Genomic DNA, 15102 nt, shown 5'->3' with positions numbered 1-15102 from the left:
CATCAACATTTCAAGTTGATCAACAATTTAACTCTCCTTCTGTACCTTGGACATCAACTTATACTCTGTTATTGTTATCATGCATTTTATATTTTCCTTTAAATCTTTTAAATAACCACAGTATTCTTTTTGTAAGCAGTCCATATTTTGTATAGATTTATGTACAAATTAACCATTTTCTTTGCTCTGCATCTTTTCCATCTAGAATTGTTTATTTCTGTTTGAGAGATGTTCTTTAGAATTGCCCTGAGTGATCTGATGATGGCAAACTTAGTATTTATTTTTTGGAAAATATGTTTGTCCTCCTTCCTCATGATTTTGGTTGGTTCTAAAACTTAAGTTGGCCGTTTCTCCCCAGCATGTGGGAAATCTCGTTGCACTGCCTTCTGGGCTCTGCTGTTACGCTTCAGTCAACTCTTCCTGTCCTTTCTTTAGACCTATGGCTTTCTTACAAACCTCAACACCATCATAGATGTTTTAAGGTCCTTATCTGTATATCTGGTGATCTGAAGTTTCCCCATTGTGTCAAACTAGGGGCAAATAAAGACGGTTGAACTTGTGAGTTGGAATCTTTCATCAGTTATGGAAAGGTTTTAGCCATTACTTCTTAAAATATCTTCTCTTTCTGGGATTCTCATTACATGTGTTAGAACATCTTCTTCTATTCTATAGGTCTCACAGTCTCTCTCCTCTATTTTACATCTTTTCTCACTTCATGCTGCCTTCTGGAGTGTCGTAATCTGCCTTCTATCTTACCAGTTTTCTCTTTATGTCTAGTCTGCTGTTCAACGCATCAAGTTTTTGATCTTGTGTTTATAATTTCTAGTTCCTCAGTTTCATGCTTTTCCTCAATTTACTGATTTTATTTTATGGTTTCCTTTTCTCTAAGATATTTAAACATGCTGTTTTTCTTTAAACTTAGTGAATGTAATTTATTTTGCATATAAGTCTTGTCACTTTAATTTGAAGTCTGCTGTGTGTTTGTTTTGGTTTGTTCTTGCTCACTAGTCCTTGTCTTATTTTAATCAAGCCATGTTTAATGGCCTTGAAAGATCAACTTAGGGATAAGGTGAGGCCAACTACCCTGTTACCCTGTTATCTACCTCCCAGATAGGGTGTGCATTCCAGGTGTCTAGAGTTAGGGTTAGTTTCAGGGGTTTTTTAAAACCTCTTTTCTCAAGGATTTTTGGCCAACTTCACATGGTCTACATATAGTCTACTTCATAGACTACTTCTGGCTCAGCTTCCATAAGCTTTTAATATTAAAAAACTTATCTGATATTTTATCAGACCAGCTTTTGGCTTAAGGACTGAGCCAGATAACCTAACCCAGTGTTACGAGGTCAAGAATATATCTTGCTCTTTTCTCACATTATTTAACGTTCTCCATGCAAGGAATACAAAGTTCTAAACTCTGAGATTTTTTGATGGATTAGGTAAAATAATTCTGCCTGATCCCCCAGAGCCTCTTGATTTGCAGGAAAGAGACATTTGATGGTGAAATTCTATCCTAACTGGTAACTCCAAAACACCACCACTACCACAAGGTTACCCAAATGTTTATCACTTTTATGGCCTAAAATTACGTTTTTTTTATTAACTCCTTTCCTATTACTCTTTTAGTGCCTTTATTCCTTCCTAATGCATCCCTTTGATTATCCGTGTTAATTCCCACATATATTATCAAGTCTCTCATCCCCTTGTTTAAACTTTGTATCTGTAATTTCAGTTCTCCTTTTCCACCTGGCGAAACTTGTCCAACTTGCAGGATACATGCCAAACCTCCAACCATTAAGCCATCCCTTTGGCCCCAGTCATAATTCCCCTCTTTCTCTCTCAGCCCTTATGCATAAATACTCTGTTGAATGAACCCTTTACAACTTATCAGATCTGTGGCACCGGAGTCAAGGTACAGATTTGTTCACCCAAAAGTCTCTACAAGAATCTGAATCAAGTACTGTTGATCTGCAAACAATGTGGGTTTGAACTGCATGTGGATATTTTTCAACATTAAATACTACTGCACTCATGGGCCATGGCTGGTTGAATCTGCAGATACAGAGGGCAGATTATAACTTCTGGACAAATTAACCTACAGTGTGTTGTTCCAGGGTCAACTGTATTCTTCAACCCTCACATTCTGAGGCACAGACACTGTGGCTTCCCTCAACTCTAAGTGACTTTTTTTTTTTTTTTTTTTTTTTTTTTTGCCATTTCTTGGGCAGCTTCCGCAGCATGTGGAGGTTCCCAGGCTAGGGGTTGAATCGGAGCTGTAGCTGCCAGCCTATGCCAGAGACACAGCAATGCCAGATCCGAGCCACGTCTGTGACCTACACCACAGCTCACGGCAACGCCAGATCATTAACCCACTGAGCAACGGCAGGAATCGAACCCTCAACCTCATGGTTCCTAGTCGGATTCGTTAACCATTGCGCCACGACGGGAACTCCCTAAGTGACTTCTCAGCAGTCCAAGCCCCTGCGAAGTGAGCCTCAAGGACACCTACCACAGTGACCGCAGGTGGCAACCTGGCTCTTTCAAGGCCTCACAGAGAAGCTTCAGTTTTTTATCTTTCAGGATATTTGATGTGAGGTCCAGATGGATCAAACTTTTGTTACACAGAAGAACTTCATAGAGGTTTGTCCAGCAGTGTTGATCGAGGTAGCAGTGACCTAAACTGTGGGGACAAAATATGGGAGAAAAGGGAAATATTACAGAGAGCTTCATGTAACTCCACAGTACAGATAGTATTCCTGTAAACCCACACTCAGGAAATCCCCGCGTGAGAGCACGAACTTCTAGCCTGTCTGAAAATAAATCCCCGTGTCTTCTTACTCACCTCATAGAGGTATTAGAAAATAAATCTGACAAAGTCATGCTGAAGGAAGACTATGGCACAGCAAATTCTCTAAGAGAACTTAGAAAAATTTGGTTCCAATTCTTTATCTGCTGCCATTTTTGGACAAGGCATTTACCTTCCAAAACTGCTTCTTCATGGATTAGCGAGATGCATTGGATGGCCTTAAAGACCCTCTTCAACTTTTTCAATTCAGATATTCTTTAAAATCATAAACTCAGGGCTTTCAAAGGGATGCATATTTACTTTGGAAAAATTGTGAGGTATAAAGAATAAAGCGGAGGTTCCAACCTGGTGACGAGAGAGCCACATATGGCCACTGGTCACTTAAATCTGCTGGGACTTTTACATTTTAAAAAATTAGTTGCCACCATTTTAAACACCAATAAAGTTTTTTTTAATGATTTTAATTTTTTTTCCATTATAGCTGGTTTACAGTGTTCTGTCAAATTTCTACTGTACGGTATGGTGACCCAGTTACACAAATGTCCAATAAGGTTTTATGTAAAATCCATATCTTCAGCTTCTGCAGAAGATTTGGGTACCTGACATTACTGGGTGGACATTTCCATGTTGTGATACAGAGGGCTGGGTGGGAGGCAGTAGCTGCTTCCTACGGGTGAGTCACATGACTGCCGTCCTCAGCAGGGCCCAGCAGCTTATTTCTTCCATTGGTCTTAATTCTCTGGCACCACTAGGCATTTGTGTCTGTGATAATGAGTACAGAAAAATCATGGATATTGGCACAAAAACAGACATATAGATCAGTGGAACAGGATAGAAAGCACAGAAAGAAATTCATGCACCTATGGCCAGTTAATCTATGAAAAAGGAGGCAAGGCTATACAATGGGGAAAAGACAGTCTCTTTAATAAGTAGTGCTGGGAAAACCAGACAGCTGATTGTAAAAGAAGGAAATCAGAACGCTCTCTAAAACCATACACAAAATAAACTCAAAATGGATTAAAGGCTCAGATACTATAAAATTCCTAGAGGAAAACATAGGCAGACTGCTCTTGGCATAAATTGCAGCAAAATCTTTTTTGAACCACCTCCTAGAGTAATGAAAATAGAAATAAAAATAAACCAATGGGATCTAATTAAACTGAAAAGCTTTTACACAGCAAAGGAAACCATTAACACAATGAAACGACAATTTTGCAAATGGGGAAAAGGTCTTTGCAAATGAAGCGACTGGCAAGGGATTAATCTCTAAAATGTACAAACATGTCATACAGCTTTATATCAAAAAATAAGCAACCCAATTAAAAATGGTCATAAGATCTAAACAGACATTCCTGCCAAGAGAACAAACAGATGGACAAAAAGTACATAAACAGATGCTTGCCATCACTAATTATTAGAGAAATGCAAATCAAAACTACAATGAGATGTCATCTTATACAAGTTAAAATGGACATTATCAAAAAGTTTGCACACTATAAATGCTGGAGAGGGTGTGGAGAAAAGGGAAACCTATTACCCTGTTGGCGGAAATGTAATCTTGTGAAACCACTGTGCAAAAAACAGTATGAAGATTCCTCACAAAACTAAATAAAAAACTACCAATAATCCAGCAATCACACTCCTGGGCATCTATCTGGAGAAAACCATAGTTTGAAAAGGGTACATGCACCCCCCATACTCATGGTAGAAATATTTATAATCGCCAAGACACAGAAGCAACAGAAGTGTTCATCAGCAGAAGACTGGATAAGGAAGACATGGTGCAGCAGAATACTACGCAGCCACGAAAAAGCATGATATAATGCCATTCGCGGCAACATGGATAGACCCAGAGATTATCATACTAAGTGAAACAAGTCAGACAGAGAAAGGTAAAGACCACAAATATTTTGAATCTAATAGAAATATGCAATAGAACTTACAAAACAAACAGACTCAAGATTTCAAAACCATCTGCTAATTTTAGGCTTTGTCTGTTCTTTGATTGTTTTAGATATAAGGTTAGGTTGTTTATTTGAGCTTTTTCTTCTTTCTTGAGGTAAGATTTTATTGTTATAAACTCTCCTCTCAGAATTGCTTTTGCTATGTCTGATAGGTTGGGGTTGTTGTATCTTCATTGTCATTTGTGTCTAAGTATCTTTTGATTTCCTCTTTGACTTCCTCAGTGATCCATTGGTTGTTCAGTAGCATATTGTTTAGCTTCCATGACTTTGTATCATTTGATGTTTATTTCTTGTAGTTTATTTCTAGTCTCTTAACATTGTGGTCAGAGAAAATGCATTGGATAATTTCAACTTTTAAAAATTTATCATGGCTTAAGATCAGAGCAGAAATAAATGAAATAGAGACAAAGAAAACAATAGAGAAGATCAGTGAAACCAAAACTTGGTTCTTTGAAAAGATCAACAAAATTGATAAACCTTTAGCCAGATTCATCAAGAAGAAAGGGAGAAAGCTCAAATCAATAAAACTAGAAATGAAAAAGGAGAAATCAAAACTCACTCCACAGAAATGCAAAGAATCCCAAGAGATGACTATAAGCAACTAGATGCTATTAAAATGGACAACCTAGAAGAAATGGACCAATTATTACAAAGTACAACCTACCAAGACTGAACCAGGAAGAAATTGAAAATATGAACAAACCAATCACAAGCAAAAAAAATTGAAAATGTGGTTAAAAACCTTCCAAAAAACAAAATTCCAGGACCTGATGGCTTTGCAGGTGAATTCTATCAAACATTCAGAACAGAATTAACACCTATTCTTCTGAAACTCTTTCAAAAATAGCACAGGAAGAAACACTCCCAAGCTCATTCTATGAGGCAACCATCACCCTGATACCAAAACTGGACAAGGATACCCCCCCAAAAAAGGAAATTCCAGACCAATATCACTGAACATAGATGCATAAGTCCTCAACAAAATACTAGCAAGCAAATCCAAAAGGATCATAAGTGAAGTAGAATTTATCCCAGGGATGCAAGGATTCTTCAATATCTGCAGATCTATAAATGTGATATACTGCATCAACCAAATGAAGAATAAAAACCATATGATCATCTCAATAGATGAAGAAAATGCTTTTGGCAAAATTCAGCCCACGTTTCTGATAAAAACTTTCCAGAGAATCTGCATAGAGGGAACCTACGCAACATAATAAAAACCATATATGAAAAATCCACAGATAACATCATTCTCAATGGAGAAAAATTGAAAACCTTTCCACTAAGATCAGGAACAAGACAAAATGTCCACTTTCACCACCATTACTCAACATAGTTTTGGAAGTCCTAGTCATGGCAGTCAGGGAAGAAAAAGAAATAAAAGGAATCCAAACTGGAAAAGAAGCAGTAAAACTATCACAGTTTGCAGGTGACATGATACTCTACTTAGAAAACCCTAAAGACAGGACCAGAAAACTGTCAGAACTCATCAATGAATTTGGTAAAGTTATATGATACAACATATAATACACAGAAATCAATTGCATTTGTATATACTACTAATAAAAGATCAGAAAGAGAAATCAGAGAAACTATCCCATTTATAATCACATCAAAAAGAATCAAATACCTAGTAATAAACCTACCTAAAGAGACAAAAGAACTATACTCTGAAAACTATAAAATGTTGCTGAAAGCAATTAAAGACAACACAAACAGATGGAAAGACATACCATACTCTTGGATGAGAAGAATAAATACTGTCAAAATGATTATACCACCCAAGGCAATCTACAGATTCAATGGAATCCCTATCAAATTACCAAAGACATTCTTCACAGAACTAGAACAGAATTTTCCCCCCTTTTTAGGGCTGCACCCATGTCATATGGAAGTTCTCAGGCTAGGAGTTGAATTGGAGCTACTGCTTCTGGCCTACTCCACAGCCACAGCAATACCACATCTGAACTGTGTCTGTGACCTACACCACAGTTTACAGCAAACACCAGATACTTTAACCCACTCAGCAAGGCCAGGGATCAGACCCATACCCTCATGGAATCTCATCTAGCTTGTTACCACTGAACCACAGAACAGAAAATTTTAAAATTTGTTTGAAAACTCAAGAGATCCTGAATAGCCAAAGCAATATTGCAAAAGAAAAATGAAAATGGAGTAATCAATCTTCCTGACTTGAGACAATACTACAAAGCTACATTCATTAAAACAGTATGATACTGGCACAGAAACAGAACTATAGACCAATGGAATAGGATAGACAGCCCAGATATAAACCCAAGTACCTACGGGCAACTGATCTATGACAAAGGAGGACAGAACATACAGTGGAAGAAAGATAGTCTCTTCAATAAATGGTGCTGGGAAAACTCTACAACTACATGTAAAAGAATGAAAGTAGAACACTCTTTCACACCATATACAAAAATAAACACAAAATGGATCAAAGGCCTAAATATAAGGCCAGACGCTCTAAAACTCCTAGAGGAAAACATAGGCAGACGGCTCTTTGACATAAATCACAGCAAGGTCGTGTTGGATCCACCTCCTAGAATAATGACAATATAGACAAAAATAAACCAGTTAAGACCTCATCAAACTCAAAAGCTTTTGCACAGCAAAGGAAACCATTAAAAAAAATGAAAAGACAACCCACAGAATGTGAGAAAATCTTTGTAAACAATGCAACAGACAAGGGCCTAATCTCCAAAATAGACAAGCAACTCATGCAACTCAACAACAACAAAAAACAAACAACCCAATTGAAAAATGGGCAAAAGACCTAAATAGACATTTCTCTAAAGAAGACGTATGGATGGCCAACAGGCATATGAAAAAAATGCTGTCACTAATTATTAGAGAAAAGCAAATCAAAACTATCGTTAGGTACTTCCTCACATCAGTCAGAATGGCCATCATTAGTAAGTCTACAAATAACAAATGCTGGAGAGGTTGCAGTGAAAAACATACCCACCTCCACTGTTGGGAATGTAAACTGGTACAATCACTATGGAAAACAATATGGAGGTTCCTGAGAAGACTAAATGTAGAACTACCACATGACCCAGCAGTCCCACTCCTGGGCATATATCTGAACAAAACTTTCATTGAAAAAGGTACATGCACCCACATATTCATCGCAGCACAATTCCCAATAGCCACAACATAGAAACAACCTAAATGTCCATCAACAGATGAATGGATTAGGGAGATGTGGTACATATATACAATAGAATATTACTCAGCAATAAAAAGACAAACTAATGCCATTTGCAGCAACATGGAGTGAGGTAGAGACTCTCATACTAAATGAAGTGAGTCAGAAAGAGAAAGACAAAACTTTCCTTAAAAAAGACACATACCCGCATGTTCATTACAGCACCATTCATAATAGCCAAGACATGGAAACAACCCAAATGTCCATCAACAGATGATTGGATTAAGATGATGTGGTATATATACACAGTGGAATACTACTCAGCCATAAAAAAGAACAAAATAATGCCATTTGCAGCCACATGGATGGAACTAGAGACTCTCATACTGAGTGAAATAAGTCAGAAAGAGAAAAACAAATACCATATGATATCACTTATAACTGGAATCTAATATATGGCACAAATGAACCTTTCCACCGAAAAGAAAATCATGGACTTGGAGAATAGACTTGTGGTTGCCAAGGGGGAGGGGGAGGGGGAGGGAGTGGCATGGTTGGGGAGCTTGGGGTTAATGGATGCAAACTATTGCCTTTGGAATGGATTAGCAATGAGATCCTGCTGTGTAGCACTGAGAAACTATGTCTGGTCACTTATGATGCAGCATGATAATGTGCGAAAATAGAATGTATACATGTAGGTGTAACTGGGTCACCATGCTGTACAGTAGCAAAAAATACTGCATTGGGGAAATGAAAAAAGAATACCTTATGATATCATGTATTTGTGGAATCTAAAATATGGAACAGATCATCCTATCCAAAAAAATCAGAAAGTGATCGTGGCCTAGGAAAGCAGACTTGGGCTCCCAGGGGAGAGTGGAGGGAGTGGGATGGATGGGCATTTAGGGGCTTTTTTGGGATGCAACCTGTTATCCTTGGAGTGGATGGGCCATGGGACCCTACTGTACAGCACAGGGCAATGTGTGTGATTGGGTCACTTTACTGTACAATAGAATTTGAAGAAACATTGTAAATCAACTATACTTCAATAATAATAATAGTAGGAAAAACACCACAAGCTTATGTTTACTAAAGTGGAACTATTGGGGGTGGGATTAAGTTAGGCAGTTGGGATTGATCTATACATACTACTGTATATAGAACAGATGGGTATGGGGGACCTACTGTATAGGGAAATTTACTCAGTACTATGTGGTAAACTATATGTAAGAAGAATCTAAAAAGGAATGGGTATGTGTATATGCATAACTGGTTTATTTTGCTGTACCCTTGAAATTAATGCAACGTTGTAGGTCAACTACATTGCAATAAAATCAAAAAATAAAATGATACTTAGAATATAAAATATAAAATGATACTTAGATTATAAAAAAACAAAAAAGAAAACCATGGAGGATCCCACAGTTTTATATCCTGATTTGATTTTTAGGAGCACACCTGTGGTATATGGGAGTTCCCAGGATAGGTGTCAAATCAGAGTTGCAGCTAGCCTAAGCTATAACCATGGCAACACTGGATCCGAGCTGTACCTGCACCCTATGCCACTGCTTGCAGCAAGCTAGATCCTTAACCCACTGAACAAAGCTAGGGATCGTACTTGCATCTTTATGGAGACTATGTTGTGTCCTTAACCTGCTGAGCCACAATGAGAACTCCTATATTCAAATGTTTTACAAGCCTTTTTTCTCATGGTTAAAAATTACACACACAAGGAAAACCAGTTTATGGTTCCCAAAGGGGAAAGGGGTGGTAGGTGATAAATTAGGAGTTTGGGATTAACATATATACACTACTGTATATAAAATAGATAACTAACAAGGACTTACTGTATAGCATAGGGAACAATACCCAAGCTTAATATTCTATAATGATCTATAAGGGATAAGAATCTGAAAAAGCTTTCATTATTCACACGCTCATATATATACAATTATTAAACTGATATGTATTAAATAGATCATATATGTGTATGTATTTATATACACACATATATAATTGAATCACTTTGCAATATACCTGAAACCAGCACAACCTCGTAAATCAATTATACTTAAAAAAGAAAAAAGTTAACAAAAATTATACTTCAAAATTAAGATCTCTTTCTCTATAGCAGTTTTTTCAATTATAAAGTGAACCTCAATTTAAAAAACTATATTAGCAGGTGAATGGATTACAAAGATGTGGTACATATATACAATGGAATACTACTCAGCCATTAAAAATGAAGTAATGGCATTTCCAGCAACATGGATGCCACTAGAGATTTTCATACTAAGTGAACTAAGTCATAAAGAGAAATACAAATACCATATGATATCATTTATATGTGGAATCTAAAATGTGGCACAAATGAACTTATATATATATATATCAACAGAAACACACTCACGGACTTATGGTTGCCAAGGGAGTCGGGGCGGGGGGAGGGAGTGGGATGGACGGGGAGTTTGGGGTTTGTAGATGAAAACTATGACATTTAGAATGGATAAGCAATGAAGTCCTACTGTAAAGCACAGGGAAGTACATCCAGTCTCTTGGGATAGACCATCGTGGAAGATAATATAAGAAAGGGAAAAGATACATATATGTGACTGGGTCACTTTGCTGTATAGCAGAAATTGGCACAACACTGTAAATCAACAATAATTAAACTATTTCCTACCTTAGTAGCAGTGTAATAATAAATCATAATGCTAAAACATGATTTACTGAGCAGTTACTCTATAACATTTCATATCAGTTGAGTATTTTGCTATTTTTAAACAACGTCTGTCTTTACAAGACTTTGGCAAACATCAACAACCAAAAGTTATTTTGCTTCTTAGCAAAAGTGTTGCTTTTCAGGAATCAAGGAAGTGCAAACTATTTTAACTGTTAAGTGGAATATACTTTCACTTTAGGTTATTTTACTTTTAGGATTAAAGGGCTAAATTTCTCTTTCATTAAAAAAAGTTTTATTGAAGTATAGTTGATTTTCAGTGTTGTAGTTATGTCTGCTGTACAGCAAAGTGATTCAGTTATACACACCAAATTTTAAATTAAATACATTCCTTAAAGATGTTTAGCTTGCGTTTGTAAGACCTCACTTAATGGTAATATAACATTGTAGGAACGTCTCCCTATCTAGATATTGATTTCAACACAGGAATGATTCCATGTTGCCTTCTTCCAACATCTTTCGTGCCATACTCTCTGTATATCTCATTTTGGTTTCTCTATTTTTGGTTGAAGTGTAGTTGAAATACAGCATGCTGTGTTTTTACAGCGTGTTGTACATTTAAATCGTGCGGTTTATGTGTGCACCCATGAAACCACCACCCATGGGGACATCAGGCTAGGTGACTTATCCATCAGCCACAAAAGATCCCTCATGCCACTTGGTCATTCTCCATCCTGTCCCACCCAAGATTATGCAGACACTGATCTGGCTTGTGTCCCTATAGAGTAGTTTGCGTTGTTTAATTTTATTCTCCAATGTGTGCTCTTTTTTTTACCCCCCATAGAGTCTCCTGGGTTTTCTGCACAGAAGCCATATTTTTAAGAATAAAGAATTCTGTATCATTCTTCCATTTCTGGATTCCTGAGCTTTGTTCTGGGAGCCACAGTCAAGGTGCTTGAAAACGGTGTGATCTTCTTCAAGGGATGCTTTCAAGCATTTTGGGGGCAGGACTGGAGTTGTGTTCAGTTGTCGGCTAATTCTATCCCCTCCCAAGGTGAAGGCATTGGGAGAACTTGACCCCATGGCCTCATGAATTACGGAACAGGAGCTCTTCACTGTTCCCTGGTTTGTGTGCGTGCCAGACACCGTCCTGGTCCCTTCATGTGCTTCCTTCCCTGGCCTCGGGTCATTTTCTCCTGCGTGTACTGTTCAGACCTCTGCTGAACACTTGAGGGGAACAGTCTTCAGACTCCTGGTATTTTCTCTCCTCTTTGGTGCGCCGTCCTGTGACCTCCTGCAAGTCCCCTAGACTCTCAGCCAACCTCTCCTCAACCCAGGAGTCTGCCAAGTCCCTCCCAAGTTTTCCCATCCTCGACTGTGTCCTCGAAACTCTCCCCAGGTAGACAATGGGGGCAGTTACAAGTCTCACCTTATTTCCTGTCTCTCAAGAGTCACTGTCCTATTGCCATGATAGCCGGTGTTTAAAACCGCTGGTTTCCTTAGTTATTTTTGGTTGTTTTGGATAGGAGGTTAAATCCAGTCTCTGTTTCTCCAGTTTGGCTGGAAGCATATAGGCTCATATTTTCTTGATTTATTCTTAGCATACTCTTACTTTCACATAGCTCAAACTCCAAAAAACCCAAAAGTATAAACAGAAAAAAGTTTCCTTGCCACCCTGTGTCCCAGCCTTCCAGTTCTATTTCCCTGTGGCAACCTTCATCATACATTGTATATCTTCTCCAGGGATATTTGTGAAAAAGAAAACAAAAGACAGCTGACCCTTGAACAATGCAGGGGCTAGAGGCACTCACAGTCAGTGGAGTTGAAAATCTGAGTATAATTTACAATCCGCTCCCCACACCCACGGATTCCACCAACCATGGATTGCGTAGTCTGTCGTACAGATTTGTGAAAAACAAAAATCCGCATGAGTTGGCCCGAGCAGTTCAAACCCCTGTGGTTCAAAGGCCCGCTGTACACACACATGCATGTTTATCTTCCCACCACTTCCTTTTTATACATGTATGCGTATGAACTGCAGATATCAGAACTGTATTAATAGATAATCCACCGACTCTGTACGGTACTAACTCATCCGTTCTTCTCTGTGTGTTCTATATACCCTCAAGTGTGCTTCTAGGTTAGTCGATTCCCTCATCCTATTCCTGCAGGAAAAGCGTGCTCAGAGTTAAATGAGGTCAGCGCTCCCGTGGACGTCCTGCTCTGCCCGCATCCTTGCCCAGGACCCACAATTGAGAGTGCAGCTCACATTTTCTTAACAAGTAAAAGCTATTGACCTGGGAGGTACCTGTGTCTGTGCTAAGTGCTTTAATCCAGCTTGACATCCTTAGAAACTTAATGTGGCTCTGTATGTGCTTGGTAGTGCACTGTATCATCGCAGTGCTCCTGAGACCTGCAGGACAGAATTCGCACCCTTCCTCTGTTTACAGAGAAGCAAAGTGAAGCCAAGAGTGTTTAAGTACCTTGCCCAAGAGGAGAGTGTGTAAGTCGTAAACCCAGAAGCAGAACGCAGATCCTTCTGATTCATGAGCTAACACTTTAAAACTCTCTGCTCTGTAGCCTCCAGCAATGGGTAGGTTTCTTGTCAGCCGGCCCGGGTTCACACTACCTGCCTCCATGGTCCTCCACTGGGACTCACCCCGTGTTCACTTACTCCAAGACCCTCAGAGCACAGTCTGGCTTACACAGGACCTTACACAGCAGGGGAGCCCCTGGGACCAAGTAGTTGCGTGAGACATTAAGATTCAGCAGTTTCCTGCTGCTCCTTAGGATCTGGGAAAAGGCTGAACAGTCCTCCACCGAGAGCCAACATCTTGCCAGCCTGTAGGCAACAGAAAACGTCCCATATGCCTTTGGTTTCTACTTCCCCGACTCATTCTTCTTGCCCGTCTTGTCAGGACAAGGCTGCACGTATTTGCTCTGCTTGAGAACGTCACAGGCCCTGCCTCTCTTGATGGCCATTGCCCAATCTACAGGCAGCAGCGAGCGATGACCTGAGGCACAGGCAGCCTCCATTACCATCCGTCCCTGGCTTCAGCGTACCCAAGGACGTCTCACTGCTTTTAGGGAAGATCTCCAGATACAGCACATGGTCTGCAAGCGTGATTCCTAGATCCTTGAGTCCCAGTCACATGGGTTAGTTTCAGTTATTCTCCTTCAAGTATTTATTCTTGTTTGCTGTTCTCCAAACACGTACCCCGTAGGTAACTTAGGGTTTTTGCGCTTGTTCACCCTGAGGGGAAGGCTCTTTGCCTGGCCTTTGGTTAGATGGAACCTCATCCTTCAGGTCTCTGTTCAAGCAATGCTCCCCATGGGACGTTCCGTGGAAGACAATCTCAGCGGGACTCCCACAAGGTCGCCGCTTGCTGGCTTGCTTGGGTCTGCCAGGGTGGCCAGTGATTACGGTTTTCTATGGTTTCAGCCACTGTCCTTCCATCTGGCTGCCATAAAATGTAAATTAGACCCAGAGACAATAAAGATGTAAATGATGGCGATAGGTGTTAAGAAATGGAAATGAGGAGTTCCTGTCCTAGCGCAGTGGTTAACGAATCTGACTGGGAACCATGAGAGTGCGGGTTTGGTCCCTGCCCTTGCTCAGTGGGTTGACAATCCGGAGTTGCTGTGAGCTGTGGTGTAGGTCGCAGATGCGGCTCGGATCCCACGTTGCTGTGGCTCTGGTGTAGGCCGGCAGCTGCAGCTCCGATTAGACCCCTAGCCTGGGAACCTCTATATGCTACAGGAGTGGCCCAAGAAATGGCAAAAAGACAAAAAAAAAAAAAAAAAGAAATGGAAATGTAATTGGCACAATTACACATGGGTCCTAATATTTTTCTCAGATGGTTCTATGGCAGTGCATGGTTTTCAAATTTGATTAGCCATGGCACTGGGAACTCTGTCAATTATGATGGAACACGTAATGTGAGAAAAAAGAATGTATACATGTAAGTGTAACTGGGTCACCATGCTGTGCAGTAGAAAAAAATATATATATAAAGAGATAAAAGATTTGTTCTAGCCTTAAGATATTATTTTTAAGAAGCAGAAACACACCAAGGCAGATATTAGTCAAAGTGGACAAAATTAAATATGAGGGAACTAAAAAAAAATTAAGTATGCGTGACCAAAATGAAATATAAGTGAAAACTCACATGAGGGAACCATATCCGGCCACCAGACATTTAAATATGCTGGGACTTTTACATTTTAAAAAATTAGTTGTCAACATTTAAACACCAATAAAGTTTTATATAAAACCCAGATTCTCAGCTTCTGCAGGAAATGTAGGTATCTGGCAATACTGGGTGGACGTGTCCATGCTGTAATACAGAAGGCTAGGCGGGAAGCAGTAACTGCTTCCTCCATGTGGGTCACGTGATCTCCTTCCTCAAAAGGACCCAGCAGCTGGTTTCTTCCCCTGGTCTTAATTCCCTGGGATCTCTAGTCATTTGTGTCATTG

General features: G+C 39.4%; 1 protein-coding gene across 1 annotated transcript in view; it reads right to left on the bottom strand.

Moving 5' to 3' along the window:
* The window catches only part of NLRP4 (NLR family pyrin domain containing 4), a 38918-nt gene that overhangs the window by 10091 nt on the left and 13725 nt on the right, over positions 1-15102 (bottom strand). The window contains exons 5-6 of the mRNA XM_021095070.2: positions 13300-13467; positions 2507-2677 (exon numbers count right to left, since the gene is read on the bottom strand). Of these exons, the coding sequence (XP_020950729.1) occupies positions 2507-2677; positions 13300-13467 (339 nt within the window). The remainder of the gene's footprint in view (positions 1-2506; positions 2678-13299; positions 13468-15102) is intronic.

This window comes from Sus scrofa, chromosome 6 (genome assembly GCF_054392235.1).
Source record: "Sus scrofa isolate SSC_HxYL_T2T_F1_AM1 chromosome 6, Sscrofa_HxYL_maternal_Yorkshire_Landrace_v2.0, whole genome shotgun sequence".
In the NCBI taxonomy this organism is placed as follows: domain Eukaryota; kingdom Metazoa; phylum Chordata; class Mammalia; order Artiodactyla; family Suidae; genus Sus; species Sus scrofa.
The sequence above is the reverse complement of the archived record's forward strand: the minus strand, read 5'-3'. Positions and strand labels throughout refer to the sequence as shown.